The sequence below is a fragment of the Pempheris klunzingeri genome, chromosome 3 (genome assembly GCF_042242105.1).
Source record: "Pempheris klunzingeri isolate RE-2024b chromosome 3, fPemKlu1.hap1, whole genome shotgun sequence".
NCBI lineage: Eukaryota > Metazoa > Chordata > Actinopteri > Acropomatiformes > Pempheridae > Pempheris > Pempheris klunzingeri.
In genome coordinates this window covers 27,645,561-27,671,089 of record NC_092014.1, presented here as the reverse complement: position 1 = coordinate 27,671,089, position 25,529 = coordinate 27,645,561, and the positions used below count along the sequence as shown (strand labels likewise).

The following is a 25,529-nucleotide window of genomic DNA, read 5'->3' as shown; positions in this document are numbered from 1 at the left end:
GGCTGTAAGGAGAAATAAAAGAGCAGCAAAACAAAATGACTGTATCACTGACTGCTTTAATTATGGCCGACCATATGGTGGGAAATAACAAACATGGAGAAAGACAGTTCAACATTAGAATCCATCTCTCAGTCTGGATCCTCAGCTCCTCCCCTGTGCGTGCGCGGCTTCATTTGATCAAATCCTGCAACTTGGACCACTTAGACTCAGTCGCACTTTTTACAACACCGCATTTGGGCAACGCCACAACTTGCGCAGCAGTTCCTCTTCCATCACCGAAAAGGCAGAGAGAGAAGAGTGGAGGGGGAAAAGGACCGACTTCATCCACAGCATCCTTCCGTGCAGCCGGCAATGGAGAGGGAGGTCATGTTTTGCCCAAAGTGGCACTGTGCGCTTTGGTTTTTGTTTCTCATGATACTCTGTTTCTTTCACGCCGCCAAATCTGAGATAACTTGCAGGTCGTGTCGTCCTGGAAATAAGTGGCGTGCACAGGAATTACTGCTGAAATTCGACGCGACTGAATCTACAGCAGGATTAAAAGAAGAAGTTTTTGGACAGCGAGACGGGGCAAGGAGATCCGGGGAAAGTCGACGGCTCCGTTGCGCGGCCGGGTCCGCCGAATGCGCTCCAGACAGGGCGGAATTCACGGAGCAGAGGCTGAAACGGAATACAGACGACCTGCGAGCGAAAGGCGAAATCGGAGAGAGCGAGTCTGCGAACATGAAAGTTTCTCATCTCGCGGTCGGCGGTCAGCTGGAGAGCGGCGGCGGTGCGCGTTTCGCCTCCGCCAGCCGGTACAGAAAGCGCGCCAGGAGGAACAGCGACGACCAGAAAGTCGCATCCCCCGACTCAGCCCGCAGCCAGGACCCGGGAGAGGAACGCGTGAGCTCGGCGGCTGCGCGCAGGGTGACGCGCTCTGAATTGCGCTGGAGCGGAGAGGAGCGCAGAGCCAGCGGTCCGAGGCAGGAGGAGCTCAAACTTAACAGCTCAACGTTCGCCCTGACCGGGGATTCATCTCACAACCAGGCCATGGTGCACTGGTCCGGGCACAACAGCAGTGTAAGTGATTCATCATGCCCACTTTAAAGCGCCTGAGCCCGCCGTCAGGTGCGCACACACACACACACACACACACACACACATACCACCCTAACGACAGCAACCAAATGTCTGTCTGTTGCGCCGTTCAACATGAATGTGTGTGTGTGTGGGAGAGCTAGAGAGAGAGAGAGAGAGAGAAAAGGTTGGGTGGGGGGGGCACACTGAAAAAATACACTTCTTTAATTAAATTGTCACCTCCAAGGTATGAGATGAAACTGCAACATTTTCTAAACAATAAAGGTATAATAATGAGTTTTCCAATAGAATAGCATTGAGAGCCAGTGATCTCATTCCATAATTCCTACTGCGATTATTCAAGGCACAACATTGTGATTACAAATCCAAATCAATCCTAGAAATACACGCACTTTTGGGTCTGGCGAATGGCTTTTATTGCAGTTGAAGAAGGAGAGCGTGACCTCCAGCAGAGGATGGGAAAAGGGGAGAGAGAGAGAGGGCTTTATCTCAGGAGCTCCTTCAGTCTGAGGAGCTGAACTGATGCCGGGCCAAAGCTGTTCATGTCGAGCGGGGAGCATCTCTGACCAGAGGGCAGGATTTCCAAGTAACGCTGTAGGTTGTGAGAGAGGTTAAGCAATTTCAGTCTCCACCTTCCTTTTCTGAAGCCAGGTTTCCTGAGCCACGGGCCTGTAGCGCCTGCAAACTTTGGAGCTGCACAGCAGCCTCTCTTCACGGCTTCTCTGCTCGTTGGCATCAGATCCTTTCATGTAATGGCAGGAAAGAGAAGATCGGGGGTTTTGTTAGCTGGCAGGTTAGGAAAGGAGCTCCTCGTGAGGGAGGGAGGACATTTACGGGTGCTCCAGACGCTAAAGCAGGTAATAAGTGTTTGAGTTCAGAATGAGGATGGAGCATGAAACCACGGATGTATGTCACACCGTACAGCATAAAGCTGACATTACATGTGTGGACAGATTTCCATCTTTAGCTAGCATTTAAAATGTAATGTCTGATGAATTGAATGAATGCAAAAAAGGTTTTAGAGGAAAAATATGTTCATGTTTATGATTGAAACAGCTGAGTTATTAAGTAAATGAACTGTCCAAAAAATGTCCAGTGTGACCTCTTAATGTAGCTTCTTTCAAAGATGTTCAATAAAAGAAAGGAGAGCAAATGCTTACATTGGCTTTTGAATAACTAGACGACGTTTTGGGGTTTTTTTTGCTTGAAAAAAATGACTGAAACCACGAGACAGATATCAAAAAAGTTGCTATATTCTTCTAATGACCGACTAATCAGTATAAAAGTCTGAAAAGTTTCACCTCTAAAGCACTAAAACGTGGGTATTATCGCATTGATACGGCACATTCTCAAATGACGCAGCCCCAAGCTGCACATCAAGGTTCTCTTTGAAACGAGCCTCCGCAGAACAGAAACGTGCGAGTGGTTCCACATCACCGCTGGATGTCGTTGCCTTGTTGACGTCGGCGTGGAAGCTGTCCCTCACCTTTGGCCGTCTCCTATACAGGCAAGTGAGCCCCCTTCTGTTGCACGTCTTCAGACGGGGTCGCGAGTCCTGGAACGTACTGAAGTGCCACCTGCTTCTGTGGGAATAAAAGTCCACATGGGAGGGTCCGCACGCTGATGGTAGACGGCGCAATGATGCCCAATTATTTGGGTAACTGCAAGCATTTTAAATTTTGCAGAAATCCCTGCTCGCCTGTCTTCTGGGAGTGTTGATGTGGAGTGTGTCTACCTCCACATTGTGCTGCAACAGGCAGTGCTGCTGGATGTGTCACTCTGCGCAGTGTCATCCGCGGTGCAACACATTTTATCACTTGTTTTACCAGCTGCCTTTTATGCAGCGTTCTGTTCATTCTTTAGACACAACACACACTGGATGTAGGAGGGGGAAAAAAAAAAGCTCTGTCTTGTATGGAGCAGAGCATGAATCAGAACCTATGCAAACAGTCTTTATGTTGTATCCCAAGTGATAATCTAAGCCTGAGTGCAATTTTAAATGATTGCTTTAAACTTTAATTAACACGGTCTTCAGGCAGCTTAACCAAAAAAAAAAAAAAAGTGCTGGAGCCCACGTCAGATGTGTTCATCCGCTGCGAGCACTGATGTCTCCACACAACCGTTTCTACTTCTTCAGAGTCGAAACGGAATTAGCATGGACTGAGAATTGAAGGCGACACAAAGATAGTTTGCTTATCAGACAAAATCTGACGTCCTGAAAAATAAAAGTGAGCGTTTGTCCTCAAACTGGGCTTCCCCCTGAGTCAGTGCCCCGACTGTTCCCCAACTGCTCGGTTCGATGTTTCGCCCACACCACTTAGCCCTTTTCTGTAACAAAACCAATTACAGTTAAACACGTATCACCAACTCCCATGCCCTCCACTTCTCTTCTCAATGAAACTCCATCCTGTGCCTCAGGTGTTTCTGTGGGCTTGACAAACTGCTGTAGCTCACGACAAAAAAGTGACCTTAAACTGGAGGCAATGGAAAAAGCAAAATCTTAAAATGACAGAAACCGGATTTTTTTAAAATTGTTATTTTTACTTGTCTGCTTCTGCCAATTGGCTTTTACCCTCCAAACAAAACAATCATTACTATTTAACAGCCCTGTTTGATTTTGTGATGTGAATAGATGCTAATTGTATAACTAGGAATCTATTTGCCCCTATTCTTTCAGTTGACGCAAACAACTTACTCAAGGCGTACAAGAATAGAGGATCCCGCATTAAATATGTAGAGTTGTTGCTATAAGCAGAAAGAGACGTCCTGGGTCTTTATTATCTGAGCCGCTGTATAAATAAATAGATGAGTCAACAACATGCCATGGAGCTAAAGTGAAAAGGATGCAGATAAGGGCTTTGCTGCTCTTAATATTCAACCTTTAAGGCATTTACAAAGCTTGTCTTTTAACCATCCCACATTACTGGAAGCCTGTATGTCAGATGGGATTGGAGGTTATAATTATGACTCTTGAAACATTAGCTACAGGAGTCATATAAGCCTCATACAGCAAATACAGGGCGTTAGGAGTAAAAATACACACACACACACACAGCAGTTGAGTGCACTGTACTGGAAATAGAGACGTGGGACACCTCAGGCTTAAATCAGTGCGTTATCACACCTGCAAACACAATTTTTAGTGTCGACTAGGCCACGTCACGTGAATCATGTAGTTCTGAACTACAGCCTGATCCAGGCTACAGGGTAGCCAAAGGTAGTGAAGTACTTGCTTTCTATTTGCCCACCAGAACATTGAGCTCATCCGTTACTCTGAAAACCCACTGGGCACGTCCGTGTCGCGTTCCGGCTGCGGTCAGGCTTGGCTTGTCTTCAGCGCGACTTGAAATCCCACGTGGAGCATCTCGGTAGCATTTCAGGCACAGAGCGTTTTGCCCGGCTGGTTGATTGACTTGGTCAGATTTTCTTGATTTGGTCATTGTCACATGACTTTTGTCTGACTTCCTGCCTGCCTCGTCTGGTCTGTGCTGCTTGGTGCGGTCGGGCTGCGGCTTCTGTCAAAAATAGACTAGGCACGTATCTTCAGCAGAACGCCAAGCTGCTTCTGGGACGTGCTGTGGCACTCCCGGTGGGATCTGAAACATCGACAAGAGTGGACGCTATCAGTTCCGGCAGCCACGTTGCAGCTGGAACGCAGCGCCGATGCCCTTGGTGGGTTTTAGCCTTTACATGATGTCTGCTTGAAGACACCTTCTACCCTTGACTTTGGTGGATGTCTTCAATGGGAACATTAACATGCATTGGTACTCTTGTCATTTTTGGAAAGTACAGCGCTTCGCTGTCCTTGCTCAGGCTGAAGTGAACTACGCAAACTGACTGTCTGGCATGCGAGAGTGAAGGTTGATGACCTGCAGCCCGTGCAGGTAAAGTGCTGGTTCCGGCACAGCAGACGCTGCCTCATAGAACAAAGCAGGGCTGTTTAAAGCCACCCTACTAATATGTAATGTTTGCTAAACTAGCAAGCATAAGCTAATTTAATGGCATTTCTTAACTCTGTCACGACTGGTGGACTAAGTAACTAAGCACATTTACTCAAGTACTGTACATTTGTACAAATTTGAGGAGCTTGTACTTTTCTTGAGCATTTATATTTTCTGCTGATTTATAGGCCTACTTCTACTCCACTACACCTCATGCAATAATACTTATTTGTTTATCAAAACGAGCAGTGTTTTTTTTTTTTGTTATATCGCAAACTCAAAATGCTCCAAAAAAGTTAATTAAAACCACCAACATTTTCTTGGAGGTCTGGTTACATCTCTTATTATGTTTTTACATACAAGTTGCCTTCTGCAATTCAAACTTTCAAACAAAAGTTTTCACTAAAAGCCCATGATCTGATCATGACCCTAGTTATGTAGCATATTTGGCAATGACCCAAAGCTTAACCTTCTCTAAAACCGACTCACCCTTGAGGAGAATGTGAGCTACATTGTTTTACTGTGCTTTCAGTTCATTCCATGATTTACTTTGAAATTTAGTTGGAATAGATTTTTTCTTTTTTTGGTGTATCCACGTTTTCTCAACCTTACCTTTGTGTCCGTCTGCATCAGTCAGTGATTTTCTTACATTCATTAGAAAAAAAACATTTGACAACTGTCAAACTGGTGTGAACAGAGAGCTGTGTGTGCTGCTGTGTAGGTGGACAGCACTGCAGTGATGGCAAGGAAAGATCTGAAACAATGAATCCTTGTGCAGTCCAGACAAATCAACAGTCCAAACCAGGGCTGCCCAACTGTTTATTTTTCATTCGCAGTTTATTACATATCAAAAATATTAATTTCAAGTTACTAAATATTTAAACACAAATTATTTTCATAATAAAAATACACTGTGACTTTTGTAATGTAGGGGACAAATGTATTTGGACTTTTCCAGTGCTCAGTCACATTTGACTTTTTACTTTTGACATATTTACCCATCAGTTGTTGCATAATTCATATACTTAACATTCATTTAGTTGTTCTGTTTTATACTACAACCAGGCTGTCTTTGCCCTGAGTTTTGACTGTGAGGCAGTTATTCTTCGCTGTCTATATATTGTCTCCCAATAAAGGAAAATCATGCTTCCAAATTGATGTAGCTTGGGCCACATCACTTTGGACAGTACAGTGTTATGATAACATTGTACTGTCCAAACTAATTGCTGAGAATGCAGCATAACATTGTTACAAAAAAAAAAAAAAGCTGCAATGAGGCAATAAACACGAGTGACCGGATTATAAAGGTTTTAAACAGACTGCTCGTTTAGTCAAATTAATTTTGAAGAGAAAAGAAATTATTTGAAAAAGCGTCACAGTTTACAGATTGACTTCCTGGCTCATGTTTGAACAACAGAGATTTATTGTGATATTCTTTTTTTTTGGTGCTATACAATCTAACCAACCAGAGGGTTGGAAATACCTTGCCCCAAGGGTCATGAGCACACGTGCTGCCCTATGGTCCACACGACATATGCTAAACTACCAATGCTAATGGTCTCTGCAGAGCCGAAATATGATGAGCAAGAGCTGACTTGTGTGTCAAAGAGGAACAGTTCCCCGGTTGTCTGGACCCATTTTGGGTTTAAAAAGATGCCTGACCCAGCAGATTGTGCAGAACGTGCCCTGACACTGTTGCTACAACATGAGGGCAACACTACGAATTTGTTCCAGCATTTAAATGGTAAATGGTCTGTGTTTGCACATCACCTTTCTAGTCGTTTTGACCACTCAAAGCGCTTTTACATTACACATCATTCATTCAGGAGGAATCTAAGTTGGAGGAGACTATTTTTTCACACACACTGATATATAACATATGTACACACATATATTAATGTTCCAACCAAGCTCGTTATTTTGCAGTGCTTTATTGTTCTTTTTTTTCAGATTTTATTTAAAAAAGTTATGTTATATATTTACAATGCCCGAAATCAACAATATTCTACTGCAATTTACGTTTTTCATTTACATTCATGCAGTTGATATCATTTCATCAGGGCATGAAGATCAGACCTACAGGAAAGAGCAGTATATGTATATGTTGACTATATCCAAGGTTGGTCATATGAGAAGATGATTTATTGCTGAATAAAACAATTATTTTCAGTCCTACATAATACCACTGTGAAGCGCCAAAGTTAAAAACGCTGGTTACATTTGGCCTTATTTAACCTAATGCTGAAACACTTGTCTTCATTACTCAAATTTCAAACTCATCCTGTGCCAAGATGTCATTGTAGTCCAAAGTGAAAGTACTCAGTAATTCGATCTCAACTCACTTCCAGAAAATAAAGGCACGCTGGAGCAGCAGAACAGCCAAAACATTTGGATACTACTGCTTCATCTTTTTATGTCACCGTGTCAGAATTATACCCGACAACTGTTGCCAACAATCCCATCTACAATTATGGAACACGCAGAGGGAAACACAACTGATCAAACTAACACCTGCTGAGTTCTTGGCACTGGCAGAGCAGCACTGAGATTCTGAGAAAAAAAAGTTACAGACAAAGAGCAGTCTCACCGTGTGGCCTGTGGCATATTGCTCAGATGGATGTACTACAGGCACGGGGACAGTATTATTTACATTTTGAAATGTCAAGCATTGAGTACTTTGCTCTGTCACTCGGATGGATTCGGGCTGACATCTCGTCTATCAGTCTAAGCAGTTTACTCTTGAGCTTTGATGCTTCCACAGACGTAGGACTGGAACGAGGCCAGTAAAAGCAAACAGAGGATGGCAAAGCATGAAACAGGCAACAGTAGTGTCTCTGTTTTTCTCACACAGAAACACCAATACAGTATCAAAAAGACTTTGGCACCAATTACTGAGGAGTCGATCACATGATGCTCTTTGAAGCGTTTTGAGAAACTCGCTCACATATGGCGTCTCTGTTGACAGTCTCGCACTACCTCTTTAGGTGCTGAGGGAATACACGATTGTGTCTATGTTCTGATTGCCATGGCAACGCCCAGTTTATGCCTTCCCCAGATTTGTTTCACCAAAGTCGCATCTTTGCTGCGCATTCATAATTGGCTCATTTCCAGACATTTAAAGGGTGTCAACACAACTTGGATTTCTAGGACGAGCTGTAAATCAAAGACATTTACAACCTGCTCATCAGAGATGGCAGACATCAACATGCAATTTAGAACAGGCATATAAGCTAAAATGACAACATTTGTGCGTCAGGGGAAAGTTTGATACAAATTAAATGATTATTCAGTCATAAACATTGTACATGCATCTGCTAAACAACTACATACAGATTTATAGCCATGCTAGCCAATAGGCTGCTGGTAATCAGGCATCATGCAATGGCTAATTACACATATCTAAATATATATGCATTGTGATGTGTGCAGGTATGAATACATAATAATAAATATATACACTACTGTTCAAAAGTGGAATTGCCTGCCACAAAAGCAAAGGATTCGGTGCAATCAAATGAATCAATGTGAGAGGACAGCAATATTCTTGAATCGTTTTTCATGCTTTTAGGTTGTAGATAGTCCTCTTAACAAATAGCTGTAAGAACAGTTACATTTTGTAGCTGGAGAACAAAACTCAATGCAGTGGTTCAGCCAGACTGACAGTTGAAAGGGCAGAGAGAGACAAAGATGCCTCTGAGCAACATGTCAATAAGAATATAAGAACTCACCAGTCATCAGTCATTGGTAAAAGAAACTGGAAGCTTAGCCTCAAACTCTGTGAAGATTTAAATAGGAAAAAAAAACCTGTTTCGGTCCCAAGTGCACAATAATGCTCGTACCAAGCTGGAATTAACAGGCGTGTTACTTCAGCAAAGCTAATCTTAAAACTTCAAAATAGAGATAAAAGGTTAGTCTATGGTTAGTACTGTTGGAACTGAATCATAAAAGACCAGCTGAACGTACTATGAACAAGACAAATCACAGTTTAAACCTATTCAATCTAACCACTACGTTGACTGCCAAGGGTCCAGAGAAAAATATGCTCCCAAAATATTTAGAGCCCAGTTGCACTGTTGTGGTCATAATGATCTCTTACGCTTTGGTTGTGGCTGAGAGATGAAGTCCATCACTCTGAAGGTCTGTGGTTCGAAGTGAAAAGAAATAGTACGAGTGCGAAAGAATAGCATCCTCCAACTTAGTCCTTCATGTATGAATGGGTGAATGAGGATGTGATGTAAAAGCGCTTTGTGTGGCTGAAATTGCTAGAAAGGTGCTGCACAAATACAGACCATCTATAGACTAGAAAAGCAATTCAAAATAATCGAAGCACATTTTCGCAGAAAAAAAAAACAATGAAACTGTATTCTCCCCTGTAAACACTGTGGAGACATCTAAAGCATCTCCTGGTGATGGTTGGGGGTGGTGCAATTGCCAGTCCGAATACTCTCCATGGTGCACCTGGAGACGTTGGAGAGTATCCTGGAGGTCATGTTGACCCTCCTCAGCCCGTGGAGGAAGAAGAGCTGTCGTCTCACTGTGATGCTGTGTGGATAGTAAGTCCAGGTTGCTACTGTTGAGATGAAGGTTGTTGTCCTAGCACCAAGATATCAGGGCTCTGACTTCCTCTCTGTTGGCTGTCTCATCTTCGTCAGCAATCTGGCTGATGACAGAAAATGCAGTGATGGTGTTGGAGCCGTGGGTGGCCGTGCATTTACGTGTCAACAGGGAGCACAGGGGAGGGCAGAGCCTGCAGGCCTCGGTGGCGCTGGTGTTGAGGATCAGGGTGGAGGATAGGGCGGTGCCTATCCACACAGCCTGGAGTCTGACAAACAGGGATCCAGGATATGTGGTCCCTAGAGGATCACAGGATCAATGAGGTTTCCATTTTTGATTTTTAGATTGCCATGAGGTTCGATCCAGATATTTATGTTGCCCGGAGAATGACTCCTAAGTGTTTTGACCATTTAGTGACTCTTCCTCCCGCTCAGTCGGTCAAAGTTTTCATTCATCCTTTGAAATATCTGAACATTTACATTTTACAGAGCCATAGATCCTCTGTCTTTTCTTCTAGCACTACCACAACATTTATCTTGTTTAGTGAAATGTCTCAACACCTGCCAGATATATTGCCATGAAATGTGGTACACCCATTAGTGTTTCCCTCAGGATTCACTGCAATCACTTCTCTGATCAGCGTTAGCCATTAGCTCAGCCTCACGGAGGTGCTAGCGTGGGTTAGCGTGGCTATAGATTGTTAATCTTAAACATCATCTTTATCATTTTATCATCTTTGAGCGGAATGAAAGAGCAATGCAAAGTAGTTCATGGAAGTTGCCATTTTTTATTCATACTATCTGTAGCAATTTGTTACGTTGACCTTTAAATCACCCACAATGCATCACTGGTCAATCTGAGGTATCCAATTCCATTTCTCTTGAGATTTTTTTTAGCTAACACTGACACTAAGCGACACTAGATTGCAAATATTTCAAATTCTTGCAGATTATTTATTTGCACTTCTTTGATGGATATTTAAAGTAATATGTCCTAGTGACCGAAACTCATCTACACACGTCTTCAACTGTCTAAGATAGTTAAAGTCAATTCATTTGGTATTCTATTTCTGTTGTTACCTAATTATACAGCTAATTTGTTTTTGGTTTTTTTTCCATTTTTCCCCTCACTTTCTTCAGCTATTACTTTTCTGAGCTCTTAAGTTGCCCTTGTCTCCTGTTAACCACAGTCTTCTAACAGCAAACACAACAAAAAGGGCTCACACACAAAAATCCAGGAGGTTTATCTAAATGTATCCATGTTTCCTTCTGCCTCCTCCCACTCTCTCACCCTCCACTTTCACATGCACCTTGTTTCTTAGACACGCTCTTCTCGCGTCGAGCTGTAATTACAATATGAGCTTCCAAATCAGGTTGTGAACCTTCATATTGCGACGAGAGCAGAGTCTAATCTGTGTACTTTCAGACCTGTTACTTAACACATCCTGCTGAGAGGGGAAAATAAAAAACACTGAAACAACAAACATAACCGAAGCCACTGTGTGGGTTATGTGATCCTTCGGGTACGTGCCTGGGAGTGATCAGGCAGGCGGACGCTGTCATGCTCCAATGAGCAGCGTTTACTTGCCATCAGGCTGCATATGCCCATAAACAAACTAGGTTCCCAGTCCCTCTCTTTTCTAGCAGCAAAAATCCCATGTGAAAAACTGACAAATAAGTCATTATCTCCGTTTAGTCTGAAGTTAGATTCTGTAAACTTGAGTAGAGTAGTCAAAATCTTCCTGTAGGCAGGCTCTTGACAAAAAATAGACACTTTGGGGATGTTATGACGGTCAGCCAGCCCTGTGAGGCCTCAGGAGCACACACTTTATTTCAGTAAGCACCCTCAGGTGCTCCTTAGAGTGTCCTTCCTATTGCTTCTATTGCCCTTCTGTGTCAATTTGTGTCAATTTGTAATCTACAAATTGTGCATCCATGTAAGCAGTACACCTAAATCCAAGTCAGAAATGACTAAAGCTCAAAGATTCAGTTGAGATCTGTGATCGTATTTTGTTGGCTTAAAGGCAGAAATACTACAGGATTAGTTATTACCTAGTTATCATACACAACCGATAGCTGAAAAGTAGATGAGGATCAGAAGGTGTGACATGTTGATTCAATGTGAATATGATGCACTGAAATATCAGCTGTAGCCCACTTACTTTTTAGAAACCTGATTTTCATGAGCTACCTTCTCCAAATACTGGAGGTCCTCGCCGTGAACTATAAAGCTGATAAAGTTAAAATAATGATGACGTGTATAAAAGTTTAACTGGAAAATTTTGACTGCTGCAATAGACATAATATGCTACATTGTTAGATAGATTGTCTTACTTGAGACTTTCCACTGTGCCATCGTTGTCCAAGTGAGCAAAACCGACACACACCCAACCTCACACACACCGATGGCACTGAGCTATCATGCCAACCATTAGGAGCAATGTAGGGCTCTGTGTTTTGGACACTTTGACATGTGGACAGTCTTGCAAATCGTGTAGCCGGTGGACGACCCTCCCTTCCACTTGAGCCTTTTACTGAACGTGACAAACTTTGTCCTGGTGCTACCTCGGGCTTTGCTTGCAATTGAATGAAGAGCTCATTCTCAGAATTTCAGTACACCACCTCAAAGAGATACCAAGTCTGCATGCGCCTGTTGGTTACGCACCGTCTCGGATGTGTTTGAGTTGAGTCACTTAGTGCGCTCAGTGGGTGGTGCATTAAATCTGTGATTGATTAGGGCGGCAGCACCCTTTCTTTAAACTATGCTGCGATGCAGTAATGCTCGCCGTACCTCATAATAACGTGATCCATAATTGTAATGCGTCACTGTGCATTGCTGTTGACCCCATGACACTCGGCCAGTGAGCGCACACTGGTTTGTATATCAGAGCGTCGGCTGACTGAAGGTTCTTTACCAACCTCTTTATTCTGCTTTATTCTAACTTGGTTCATCATGATTTTTTTTTTTATGTGACTTGTTTTTTATCGTGTGATGGATGCGATTTAAAATGTACCGATTTAGTTGAGACAGTACAAAAGGCGTGGAGGTTGTCACAAAACTAAAGCTGATACAGTGTGCTACTAACAAAGCTATTGGAAGCAAAACCTTTTAGCTTAAGCCTCAACTTGAATACTGCATGTGACTGCGAATGTATTTATGTGTAAATACTTTGCTTGCACTCAGTGCCATGAGCTCCTCACAAACATCACGACACTGTATTTCCTGCTGCAACTGGCCACGTTGATGCTGCTGCGCCACTGCCCTGTGACGTGAATGACAGTGATCGAGCTGATGGGTCTGCGGGAGAGAGGAGCTCTGCACAATAGTACGAGAGCACCGAGGCACAGCTTAGAGGCTGAGCTGCATGGTGTGGCACACTCACAATCTGGACATTTGTAACGGGAGAGCAGACATGATTTAGACAATACACAGAGAGCATTAAGGAAAAGCAAGGACTTTAAATTTGAATTTAAAAAGTCAGATTTGCCAGGTGGAGTCACGTAGATATGACTGATACCCTCTGACTGAATGCTCTCAGTCTGAGGCATAAGGATTCAATTTCTGGTCATGGTGTTTATATTTTATCTGCTTCCTTTGAAACCTCTTCCCCCTCGTAGCAATTCAGATTGACAAGGATGATTCTTGCAGCTATTTCAAGGCAGTCAGAGGTCTTTTTTTCAGGAGGCAGAGAGTCCCATCTCTCGTCGGTCAGGTTCAGAATTGCACGGGACATTTCGGTGGCACAAATTGAATCCCTGGCAATCTGTAAACTGCAGGAATGTGTCTGAAAGTGGAGATGAAAAAAGGTGTTTTTCAAGAGCCCAGCATGTTGACTGAAAGAAGCAGATGAGATGGCCGGTCAAGTTAATTGACCAAATCTGATATACCATGGAGACAGGGAGTGGTAGAAAACAGCCCTGAAAGACCTTGAATAACACAAAGAAGAGGTGATGGATGAATCCGTATGTTTCAACACATGCCGGTAGTTGTTTTTGATAAGCAGGGTTCTTTTCTTGCTCTGTTTGTTTGTGTATCAAAATGAGAGTCAAGAGGGGACCTCGCCTTGCCCACTCATGCTCTTGAAACTGACATGGTGCATACTGAGTACTTAATGTTCAAAAGTAAAACTGTGCATATTTCCTTTTGCTTCGCCTTTACAACAGCCTACACATTTCCTGGCTCCGCATGCACACATGACCCAACACTTTACATATTCTTGTAATGAGTCCATATACTTAAAATGAGTCAAAAACCAATAGTTTTCATCAATACATTTTCTTGCTTCTTTGTACAAATGCTGCTGCTGAAAAAAAAAAAAAAGTACAACATAAGCAATGCTATTTAGAACTTATACGGAAATTCATTATTCCTCACTTTTTTCTTATCTTGCTGTGTTGTGAAGTTCACACAATGTTTGTCTCCTTTGTAAGCTGCCAAGGTGTCGTCAGGGCCGGTGGACGGTATCCACTGTGGTGCATGTGTGTTTCTGTTTGCATGCTGGAGCACCAGGTGTAGAAGCACTGAGTAAATAATTATCTGTGATCAGCAAAACTTAATATAGCAAAACTATAAATATTAAAGCCTCCAGTTTTGAATATTCATAATTGGACCTAATCTATTAAAGTCATTAGAAAAGTTACAAATAACTGTCTGCCACAAAGCCTTTATGATTACCTATAATTAAGATCTATGAAACATATTTGTATATTTCTCAAACACGTGTCATTCGAAACACTTTTTTTAAGTGTGTGACAAATAGCTCAGTAACACTGCTGTTTAGTGAGGGTGCACAAAGCCACATTAGTGCTGCAAATCAATGCAATGGATTCTAATTGGAAATGTAAAGTCTCAGTACACATCCAAAATAAATACTTAAAGCTGAGCCTGTAATTATGTTTGTTGATGGAAAGATAAGACAGAGACAGACACAGAGTCTTTGATAAGCTATAATAGATACTCCCCGCAGACTGCAGGGATTCAGTGCAGCTGAATGTCAGAATGCACTTGACTGCTGTTAATGCCCACCATTCTCCGGTAATGCAGTGCACAAAGGAAATAGAGGAGCAGTTAAGAGCTAAAAAAAAATATGTAAATTGGTGACATAACAAAGTTGCAGTTATGGCTACGACAGGTTACTACTCAATTACTATGTAGTACATACTATGGTATGGATTTGGGAGTCAGTTATGGTGTCCCAAATCCATGCTACATTCTAAATCTAAGGTTTTGTGAGCAAAGTGTGTTGACACAGGATTAGAAAGAAAATAGTACGCTGAATAAGGTTGACTTTTGATAGTGAACACCATTTTCCCACAATTGACTGCAATAAAGAAAGGGATTTTTTTTTTTTTTTATACAATTAGACCTAACACCTAAACAATTAGAATATAATACATGCTATCTGTTTATTTAATATGTAAAACAGAATCAGGGAATCAGCTAACTGGAGTTAGCTTGCTGATTCCCCTGCCCTTTTTTTTTACATTTACTGATGATTCACGAGGCACGACTCAGACATGAAGCGGTGAGTTTTTCATACAAAACACATCAATCGGGTGCTAAGAGTCTAAAGTATTCAATAAAAGATGCTTCTGTTTTCTTTCTCCACAGCCCATCATTGTCTGTGGTGACAACTCAATGGCTTTGTGGCTGGTTATGGTGTAATTTACACTGTCGCACACACAAACAAGTAGATGAACACAATATTTGCTGTGATTACAGACAAATAACTGAAAATGCATCGACATTTTCTCATATGCGATAATTTGCAGCACCTGGTGAGTCATGTAATTTGTGTTGTTGTGCTCCATTAAACCTCGCTAAATGTTATTTTGTGGTATGTGATGGTTAAAAGGGGGCTGCATCTTCAAGGAATAATTCTTCAAGAGCTCCCCTGTTACTTTGACTCTTCAGTTTTCTTGTAGTTTGTGATTCACATTAACACAGGCACCACAGCATTGACTGAATGGGAGCCATTTTACAATTGACAAGCATCTTATCAACATACATAAATTCAAACATTATTTAGTGTTCAGTACAAAGGATGTAGGCAGATCAAACTGCCCTACATTCTTTGTGGGTTTTGGCACCAGCTCTGCATGAATAGTCCTCAGCTTTTTTTATGCCATTGGCAATGCCCTGCAAGAGGTGTCCATGTGTTTTATGAACCAAGAATACTTGCCTAGAAAAATAAATCACTTCCTGGTTTTTGGCAGGCTCCATCTGTGTATAGAGACATCCTTGAAGAGGCGCACTCGGGACAGATGAAGACATCTGGATATACAGTACCTGCCACATCTGCTAATGTCTAAACACATTTACCTCAACCCTGTCATTACCATGTGAATTACCATGTATCCCTCGGATGATGCTTTGATCGGCCCGGCTCCCCTTGTCTCGGCTTTTGAAGCCAGCACCCAACCATCAGAGCCCATTAGACAGCAGCAAAGTAAGGCTGTTGACACTTCAGCTACAGTAGCAGCGCCGGATCATATTTAGAAAAATATCCATCTGCTCCTTAAAGCTCAGAAACATGACGAGAGACTCACATATTTGTGAGTTAGTGCATACTGTATTCTCTAAAAAAACATGATGGAAGTGTGCAGATAATGGTCTGGTACAGACTCTCTCTCTCTCTCTCTCTCTCTCTCTCTCTCTCTCTCTCTCTCTCTGTCACACACACACACACACCAAACACAAAACCTCCTACTGGTGAGTACATGCCAGCTATGCCAGTTTTACTTACAGTACCTTATTATCAAAAAAGTGAAGTGACTACAATTAATACATCGTTAGTAAAGAAAGCCAGCATCAGAGTGGTGAGTAGGACATGACATGTTGTTGTACTGCTGGAAGCAGAGCTGTGGAAACGTACCTTATGATGAATTCATCAAACCATCAGACAGCGATGTTGATTTGATATTGTATGAATGCTATTCATAGCTTAGAAAACCTGCAGAAAGCGAGTCCGAGAATACGATGCATTTTCAAACGCACAAATGAAAACACCAATCAGTTGGGCGGAATAACATTCATCGCTGTGTTCAAGCAATAAATTCAAGATGACTGTCACAGAACTAGCTCCATCGGTGCAGCAACAAAATCGTGTCATTATCACTGGTGCTGTGACATTATGCTGACAGCAGGTACATATAGAGGAGGTTTTGAGTTAGCATAAAGAGCATCAATAGAGAGGAACAAGCAAACAACAAACAATTTGACTTAAATTTGATAAAATTATGAAAGGAAAAGGGAAGTTATGGATAAAGTATAGTTTTTATGTAACGTGTGTGCAGGAATCAGGATGATAGATTGGATAAGTGTGTCTGACTGCATCAGGCATTAGCTCATTAGTATTTCAGGTCTTCTCGTTATACACAAGGAATACAGGGGTCTAAATAATTCAACCACTCAGCAGTGAGTCAGTCCAGGGGGCAGTGAGGACCTTATAAATCGGGACTATATCATGCACCACGAATCTTTTCCCAGGGCTGAGATGGACTGAAAAAGACCACCCCCTTCAGGGGGGAAAAAGAGTGGTCGTCACGCCTAATTGAGTGGTGTCATCTTGCGTCATAGCTTTCATACTTCTTTTTGATGTCAAGGTAATGTGCAGAGAGTTGAAAGAATGCTCAAGTTCAGCTGTGTGAGATAAGGTGATAGTCCATGTGATTATCATTGTGTGAGTGATGATAGGTACTTCACATCTTTGACTCACCACTTGCCCGAGTGGTGCGGTGTGGAGGTGTGTGATAGTGGGAGGCAGATGAGAGGAGTAGTTTGCTGAATTCAGGACACTACCTCTAATATTCTAAGAATCCACCAGGATGTCTTTGGCATGCAAGTACTAAACACAGATCAGAAATCTATTAACCTCTAACTGTTCCAGCCAACTCTTGCTGCTAATCCTTATAGCATGCATTGATGAGGCTTCATCAACCCTACTCTGGCTCACTGGCAATCCAGTGGAATTTTCAAAGATTAATTGGAACAGGGGCTTGAGATCTTGTAGATCTGCTGAATTTGACCAAACTGCAAGTCATGAGAGGCATTTTGAAGCAGTGGGATTCAGCAGAGAAATGAGTTTTCAACACATTCCTAAGCATTACCTGAAAATGAATGGAGCCCAATCTATATTAGACACTGGGATTAATCTCAATAGCAGTTCTTGTGATTTTTTAGTTATCAGTTCAGACTGAGGCCTCCAGTCTGCGCTGGGGCAAGCCTAAGGCCATGGTTTTCTGCAGGAAAAAAGTAGGTTGCTCCCCCTGGTTTGACAGTGAGTTACTGCCCCAAGTGAGAGTTCAAGTATCTCTGGGTCTTCTCCAGGAGTGAGGGTAAAAGGAGATGGACAGATGGAGTGGAAGGGCATCAACAATAATGCGGCACTGTACTGGACTAATGTGGTGAAGAGGGAGCTGAGCCTGAAGGCATGGCTCTAGATTCACCAGTCAGTCCAGGTTCCAACCCTCACCTATGGTCATGACTGAAAGTATCAATCAATCAATCAATCTTTAATTATACAGCGCCTATTCATAACATCAGGTATTATGATATTGTGGATACAAGTGGTCAAAATGAGCTTCCACACGACAGGGTGTCTGGGCTCAGCTTTAGCGACAGGGTAAGAAGCTCAGACATTAAGAGGAAGCTCATAATAGAGAATAGAGAATAGCTCCTTATGTTGAAAGGAGCCAGTTGAGGCGGATCAAGGCATCTGGTCAGAATGCCCCTAACCTTGGAGGTCTTCTGAGCAAGTCCAACAGGGAGTAGACCCCAGGTCAGATCCAGATCCACTCAGGAGGATCTCATCTGGCCGGGGAACACCTATGGATGGATGCATGGGAGGAGGATGTCCGGAGTGCCCTGCTGACTCTGCTGCCTCCCTGACCATGTTAATACATGTTATTATCAGACATGGTATTACCAGAATTAGCCCCCTAAAACACATATAAGCCCCAGAATTAGTCTGGTAATACTCTATGTTTTTTATTGTCAACAAATCCCATGAAAAGACCAAAAGCTGCGAATTGATGATGAAGTGAATTAACACATTGAAATAAACAAAATTAAGAACACATCAGTGAGCCACATGTTACACTGGCTGATATGTTCCTTTATTACTGTGAACATGCAGTTTATTTTGAACCTATCCCTTATACACCATCCTCCTGTTAGAAATAGTCACCAGCACCCCAAATCTGAGCTAAAAAGCTGAAAGTACAATTCTGATATTGAATCCTGTCTGAGTAACATTTATAAAACTCTATAGTGCAGATTAAGGAAGTTAGTTAGCCCTTTTTAATTTTAATATCGTACTATATATTTATGATCTTTTTTTAAAGACATATGTTGTCATAAGGAACAAAGGCACTGAGTGTCAAAAACAGGGTAGGAGTTTCAGAAAATAATCAATTCCCTCATTCATATTTGATTTAGCACCTTTCTAGGCTGCTTAACAGCTGAAAAACATCCCTTTTTTCAGTTAGATAGTTTTTTAAACCTGTGAATTGCAGATATATCTCCAGCAAAGATGCCCTTTGAACTTCCTTTGCTCCATTTGGTAACCTTCCAACCAGAGGACCTTCATGCTGAGTGGGCCCATCCAAATCGAAGTAATATCTTTCCATATCAGGCAGACTGCCAAGGTGTGTGCCTTGCCAGCTTTACCAGGTGCTCGTGGCCCCGTTGTAGAGGCCTAAGTCAGGTAGCGCTCCTCAGGCCAGATGGCCCTTCCATGGGGCTACATCACTCAGCCCTCCCCCGGAGTCCTTCTGGAGACCACTGGGCAAGAAAATGAAGAATCCTAAAAAGGCAGAAATGTATGATTACAAACAGCACTAAGATAAAAAAAAAAATATGGACAAATACGTACTGTAACAGTTGCAATTGTATGTTTCTTACATATTTGGGTTCAAGTAAATACCTGATGTATGGAGGTTTTTTGAACATAGCTCCCTCTTACAGCACATTACAGTCCATCCAGATTTGAAATGAAGTGACAGCAATTCTTTACACAGTATGGCCAATCAGGACAGCTTTAAATTCAAAGACCAATGCACCCTACCAAGCTATTGGCTATGTAGGCCTTTTTCTACACTTCCTACACTTCACTCCAGCGTTTGATTGCTGTAAATGAAGAAAGGAGCAATCAATGGCCAAATTATAGACGGCATTACCAGCATAGCATGCTGAGGTAAGTTGGGGCTCAAAGTGATCTGGCCACTTTCTCCACACAATGCACACTCCCCCTGCAGGCCTGCACAAGGTCAAGGTTACTGGAAGAAGACACTGTACAACCATATCTTTTCACTTCATATCTGTAATACATGGCTCAGAGGATGGTTCAACAGCCCAGGGCTGCGCATTGTCAAGCTGCTGATACAAAGTTATCTGTCTTAGGATGAGATTGTGAGCTGAGATAGTGATTTAAATTGTTTTTGATAAAAAATACACAAGAGTTCTGAAGGCGGTAAAGAGCATGTGATTATTATAATATCTGGCTTATTTTGAGCTAACAAAGGTACAGAATAAAGTCTTTTGTGATAATTACATTTATTTTATTATCTGATGTGTGTGAGTCAGAAGCTCTGATGCATTTTTGCTGTTTTGTTCTCATAAATTTGCAGTTTCTTAGCAGATCAACAGCGCTATTATTCTGCTGCATTAAAACTTGACCCGTACAAACAAGCCACTACCCACAACTTGGCATTTCTCACATTTCTCAGTAGCAGAGAAAAAGACAGAAACAGTATTTGCTTTGTGTAGGGGTACTTCCTTGCATCTCCCTCTCTTCCCTCATTCCACAGTTTCTTTTTCCATCTCACTCTCTGCTGTCAGATGTTGACTGAATCAGGTTAGAGATGGGAGGCGCAGAAACAGAAGCGCCGCTGATGAAAATGACAATGCATCTACCCTATTTGGATATAGAGATGCGTAAACTTGCTTCTTTTTCCCGGGAAGACGTGAGCTTATGCAACCTGTAAATAAAAAAGAGACCCGCAAATGTCTGGCGCAGGTGGGCAGGAGCACTTGTAAAGGGAAACAGATTTAAACGCGCATTAGAAACTTACGAGCAGCGACTGGTGAGATATTCATGTAAGTCAGAGAGATTTATAATCTCTAGCACTTACAAAATCCGAGGATATTGCAGGACAAATATTTTCTGATTTATAGGCGGCACAGAGACAAAAGGTAATAATGCATTCTACAGATAGAATGCTCCACAGGTTTTATTTGATGTGACTGTGACATTTTCTGATTTGTTATTCAAATAAAGTCTGACACAATGAGCACAGATAGTCTTGACATTAAGGAGCTCTCTATGTGTCTGCATTGCCAGAGTCTGTAGACACATCGCTCTACCTGTTTTCAACGGCGTGCTCACCTTATATTTGGATTCGACTTTATCACCTCCGAGAATAACACGATAATTACGTGCAATGCAGTGCACGTGATGGGAACGCAAATTGAGTCCATGTTAGTGTTAAATAAATCTGTTTTACTACACTCAACACTTTTGAAACGAGCTGAACACCCGTAGTCAAACAGCCATTTTACTCTTATTGTCACTGAGATTGGTAAGTGGAGGGTCACGTTGGGGTTATGACATTGCTGGGGCAATTTGGCTATCTGAAGTAAGTAAGAATTATATTGATTAATAGGACTCACTATAAAGTCCACCTCGTGAGGGGGCACTGCTTTGTTAAGCAAAGAAAAGGGTAACCAATTTAATGCAACCAATTTGATTCAGTCAATTTAAATCATCACTTTCTGATTGATAATTAACTTAATCTACTTAACTACTACCAAACTTACCATATTGATTTCTCGGCAGAGTAGAGGCTGGCAGCATTCACTCTTATACAACATTAAAAAAGGACAACATGTGAAGTGAAACAATTAAAACAGCAAAATCAAACGAAAGAACAATAGGGAGAGGGTGTGTGTGGCATGACGGTGAATATGCAAAGGAAAGGGGGGGCTGAAAAGATGGTCTGCTTTGTGCAGGCCTGAAGCTGGAGCTGGAGAAGAGAGCTTCTGACCTGCAAGAAGGTTTGAAGATTGGTAGTTTGATTCCCGGCTTCTCTTGGCGAAGGCAAGACAGTGAACCCGAAATTGTTCCCAAAGTATGTCTTTGGTGTGTGAATCCATGTGAATGATTAGTTTCCCTCTGCTGGCAGGACTAGAAAAGACTAGAACTATACTGGTACAGTCCATTTACCATCGCAGGGTTGTTGGCACCTTTAGGCCAAGGTGTAAACCAACCCTAGCCCAAAGTCAGTAGGAGCCTTAACCAGCTTTGTCCTACTTATTTTTCAGTGATCCCAAAGATTGTGCTGTGATCTGACAAGTCACCTTAAACCGTGTGTGGGCTCAAACACATACGGTCCAAACATTCCTGCTACCTGGAAAGTACATTATATTCTTCTATACTGATATATACATTACACATTAGAATATGTACCATGCCACACATAAGGAGTAGCTATGTGTGAGAGCTACAATTAGCATACAAAACAGAGCTTAGACTCTTTTTTGTTTGAAAAAAGAAAACTTGTGTTAACATCATATGCCAACAAGACTCCACGAGATTATGTGAATACAACAGAAATTATTCATTAGGAGTTTCGTTCCTCCATTAAACTTTTAAGTGCCGAAGGTTAGCAACAAAGGCGTGTATAAATCTTTAAAACTGCACTAATCAATATGTTTTAGATCAGATGCTTATGTGCATTGTGAAAGGTGTTTTTCATTGTAACAACCCTACAGAGAATTATCACTCAACTCAGATCTTTTCAGTGTCCTTCGGTGCGTTGTTTTTGCAACTCTGTTCTCAGCCGAACAGCCGTATGTTTCTCTCAGGAGTTGGTGGAGACCAAACAGAACTAAAAGGAGAGTGAATGTGGGATTTAAGATTCACGATACAAATGGGCAATTGTTCATCATAACAACATCACGAAATGATGAAATATCAAATGTTTTCAGCTTGATACGCTGCCCCCAAGTGGCCATAAAACAACGAGTGTAACTTTAATTCATAATATATCACTTGACTTTGGCTCATTTGTTGGATTTTTTTTTTTTTGGTTGGATGTTTTCTGTACAAAAACAAGTCAAAACCAGTGCCAACTACCGCTGACTTCAATACCTTCTCCAAGGTCAGCCATGTGCACACAAATGATCAGTCCTTTGTTCAGTCACTTTAATAAGCGTTTTCATACTCAGAACTCCTTTAGAAATTCACTGATGTAGGCTGTATAGAGGTGAGTGTCATTTTCTTTTACAGCTTTTATGAAATACTTTTTTACAGATGAAACTGAGTGATTCATTAAGGACTACAAAAAGTTCCTCACTGAAAATTTGAAAACAAAATCACAGTACATGAGTGCATTTTCCTTAGGACTGTATAGTTGAAGTATGGCCTTGAAGATAGTCCCACCAGCATCTCTTTAAAAGCAGCACTGACTCATAGAAAGGTTCCCTCTCTTAGCGAGCAACAGAACAAAGTCTAGACTTGTTTGAAGCTGTCTATTTTTATCTTGGTGAGATTTTTTTCCCCCTGTTATCTAGGGGAGACTTTTTTCTGTTTATATGTGCTTCGTATGCAAGAGCTTCTGTTCTTCCACTTGGGAATCTAAAATATTGCTGGTTCGAGCACTTTTACTTCATCTCATGGCAGGAAATTTGCAGCTTGGCAGCTTTTTTAAAAGCGTCTGTTTCGGTGCCACCGAGGCACGTCGAGGCGAGCGGGATGTCTTCGTTTCTTCAGGTAGCTGCTTTTTTTCCCATTGTCCTTAAACTTGACTGCTGGGATTCCTTAAGCTCGACATTGTGATGGGACAGCTGTATAGAAAAAGTATTGCCTAATGAGATTTCCTCTTGCTTTTCCCTTTGCCTTGGGGGGGTTTCAAGAGCGTTGCTTAGTTCAAGTGGAGGTCTTATTACCGCATTCGTCAATCGAAGGACTTCACATTCACACCTCAAGCAAATTCCAGCCTGTTTGATCCCTCAGCGCTGTACTGATGAGTTGATCTGAGGAAAAGAAAAAAATAATAAAAGTGATTCGCTCTCAAATGATGAGAGATGGAGGCATGCTGTGTCTACCAGCACTTTGCAGGTTTTAATTGCTGAAGAAATGAGGATCAGGTCAGAATGATGCAGGCATTGTGTCATTAGGATGGGAATAAAGAATTTTCTATCTTGTCAACCAGAATCCATATGGAAAGGATAATTAGAGCAGTTTTAATGAGTGCACCTTTTCAATGACAGATGGTGGCGTCTTGCTATGTTGCTGATTTCCAAAAGATACATTTTTAAAACTTGCAACTTACCTCTACCAAGGTTTTGTTTGTTATGTAATAAAGCCTCAGGTTTTATTGCACTCTGCATTTATATTTCGGCTTGTAGCTGTTTCATGTAGCGCGCAGACAGCGGATACAGCTTGATGCATTTCGGGACAATTTCTCTATTTCTGACAGTTTGCTGTTTACACATCCAGACACATAATCCAAAATAACATAAGTGGAGTTTCTGCATGAGTCGTTATGGTAATGATGCTACAGATAAAACAGATATCTCCAGCATCCATGAGGGTGTTGAACTTGGCTAATGGAATTCACAGGGGAGGAGAGTCGGGGCAGTTTTTTTCACGACCATCAATCACGAACTTGTTAATTTAAGTGATTAATGTTGGCTTCAGTCTCCTTTGCTATTTCTGCCGTTGCTGTCTTTATACACATATTTAGCTCATAGGGATGATTTCAGCCAAAGCAATGTCACAGCAAGGAGAAATTACAACTTTTTCATATGAATTAATGTTGCAGAAATAAACGTGAATGCATAATTAGCAGCCTTCATTAACGGGGAATGATTTAAGACTTAACGATGAATAGAAATTAAATGTTTGTTTAAAAAAAAACGATAGTCAGCTGGGATGAATAAGTAATGTTTGCAAGTGGTTGGATGCTCATACCCCTAATTTGGAATTCAAGATGTTACAGCATTCATTGGAAGATATTTGTGAGTACAAGGGATTAGGGATGAAACTGAATGTAACACCGGTGTGAGCAGAAAATTACACTCTTAACAAATGGGAATGGATTGTTGTAGTGTTGTTTTTTTCATGAACGTACACCGCAACACACTCCTTTTTTCACACATAGCTCAAATTGGAATCCACAGACTTCATACATATACATTGATACTCACTTCCAGTATTTGTGGTACTTCTGATAGAGAGCCATAAAACAAATATAAATCATTCGAAGGAGGCACTCCTTCTAACTTTGGATTTTGCCTCCATGTCATAAATTTAGATGTTTCCTTCATTATTAATGTAAAGGCAGTCTGTTGTCATTTGTACATCCGTGGTGCGATGGCAAACAAGAACTGCTAGTAACTAATGCAGCATTTCTTCCCATGGTGCTGATTTGATATAAGCCAGTAGAAAACTCACAGTTTTCAGTTTTCATTAAGATATTGTGCATTATTAATTCTCAACACTTGTTCATCAAGTTTTACAGATTTTGCACTTGTCAGTTTTACCTCATGATGAAATACTAATTTCGAATACTACTCAAATCTTGTACAGCTAAAATAACAAGCTGGAATTAGAGAAAATCCTAAAAGTTCAAAATGACAGGACGATATTAGAGACCCTCTCAAAAAAAAAAAAAGCAATACAAAATGACAGGCTTGATGTTAAGCACCGTCTTAATGGTGAAGAATGATGAGCTAAAGTTAAGGGGCATCTAAAAAGTGAAAAAATGATGAGCTGAGGTTAGGAGGTGCCTAAGAAGTGCAAAATGACCAGTTGAAGTTGGAGGCCATCTTAAAAGTGCAGACCATCATGCAAAAAAGCCCATTTCACACGTTTGTCAACAGCATTCTCATTTTTTCTCACTGCAATATGGTGCAGTGAGCCATTACAGCCTGCTCTTTCTTTCAGTTACAATT

The 25,529-nt window shown here is 41.6% G+C and overlaps 1 protein-coding gene across 1 annotated transcript in view; it reads left to right on the top strand.

Annotated features, from left to right (window-relative positions):
* Positions 1 to 336: 336 nt before the first annotated feature.
* The window catches only part of sorcs1 (sortilin-related VPS10 domain containing receptor 1), a 138,152-nt gene continuing 112,959 nt past the window's right edge, over positions 337 to 25,529 (top strand). Inside the window, exon 1 of the mRNA XM_070828542.1 lies at positions 337 to 1,059. Coding sequence (XP_070684643.1) covers positions 352 to 1,059 — 708 coding nt within the window. The 5' untranslated portion in view covers positions 337 to 351. The remainder of the gene's footprint in view (positions 1,060 to 25,529) is intronic.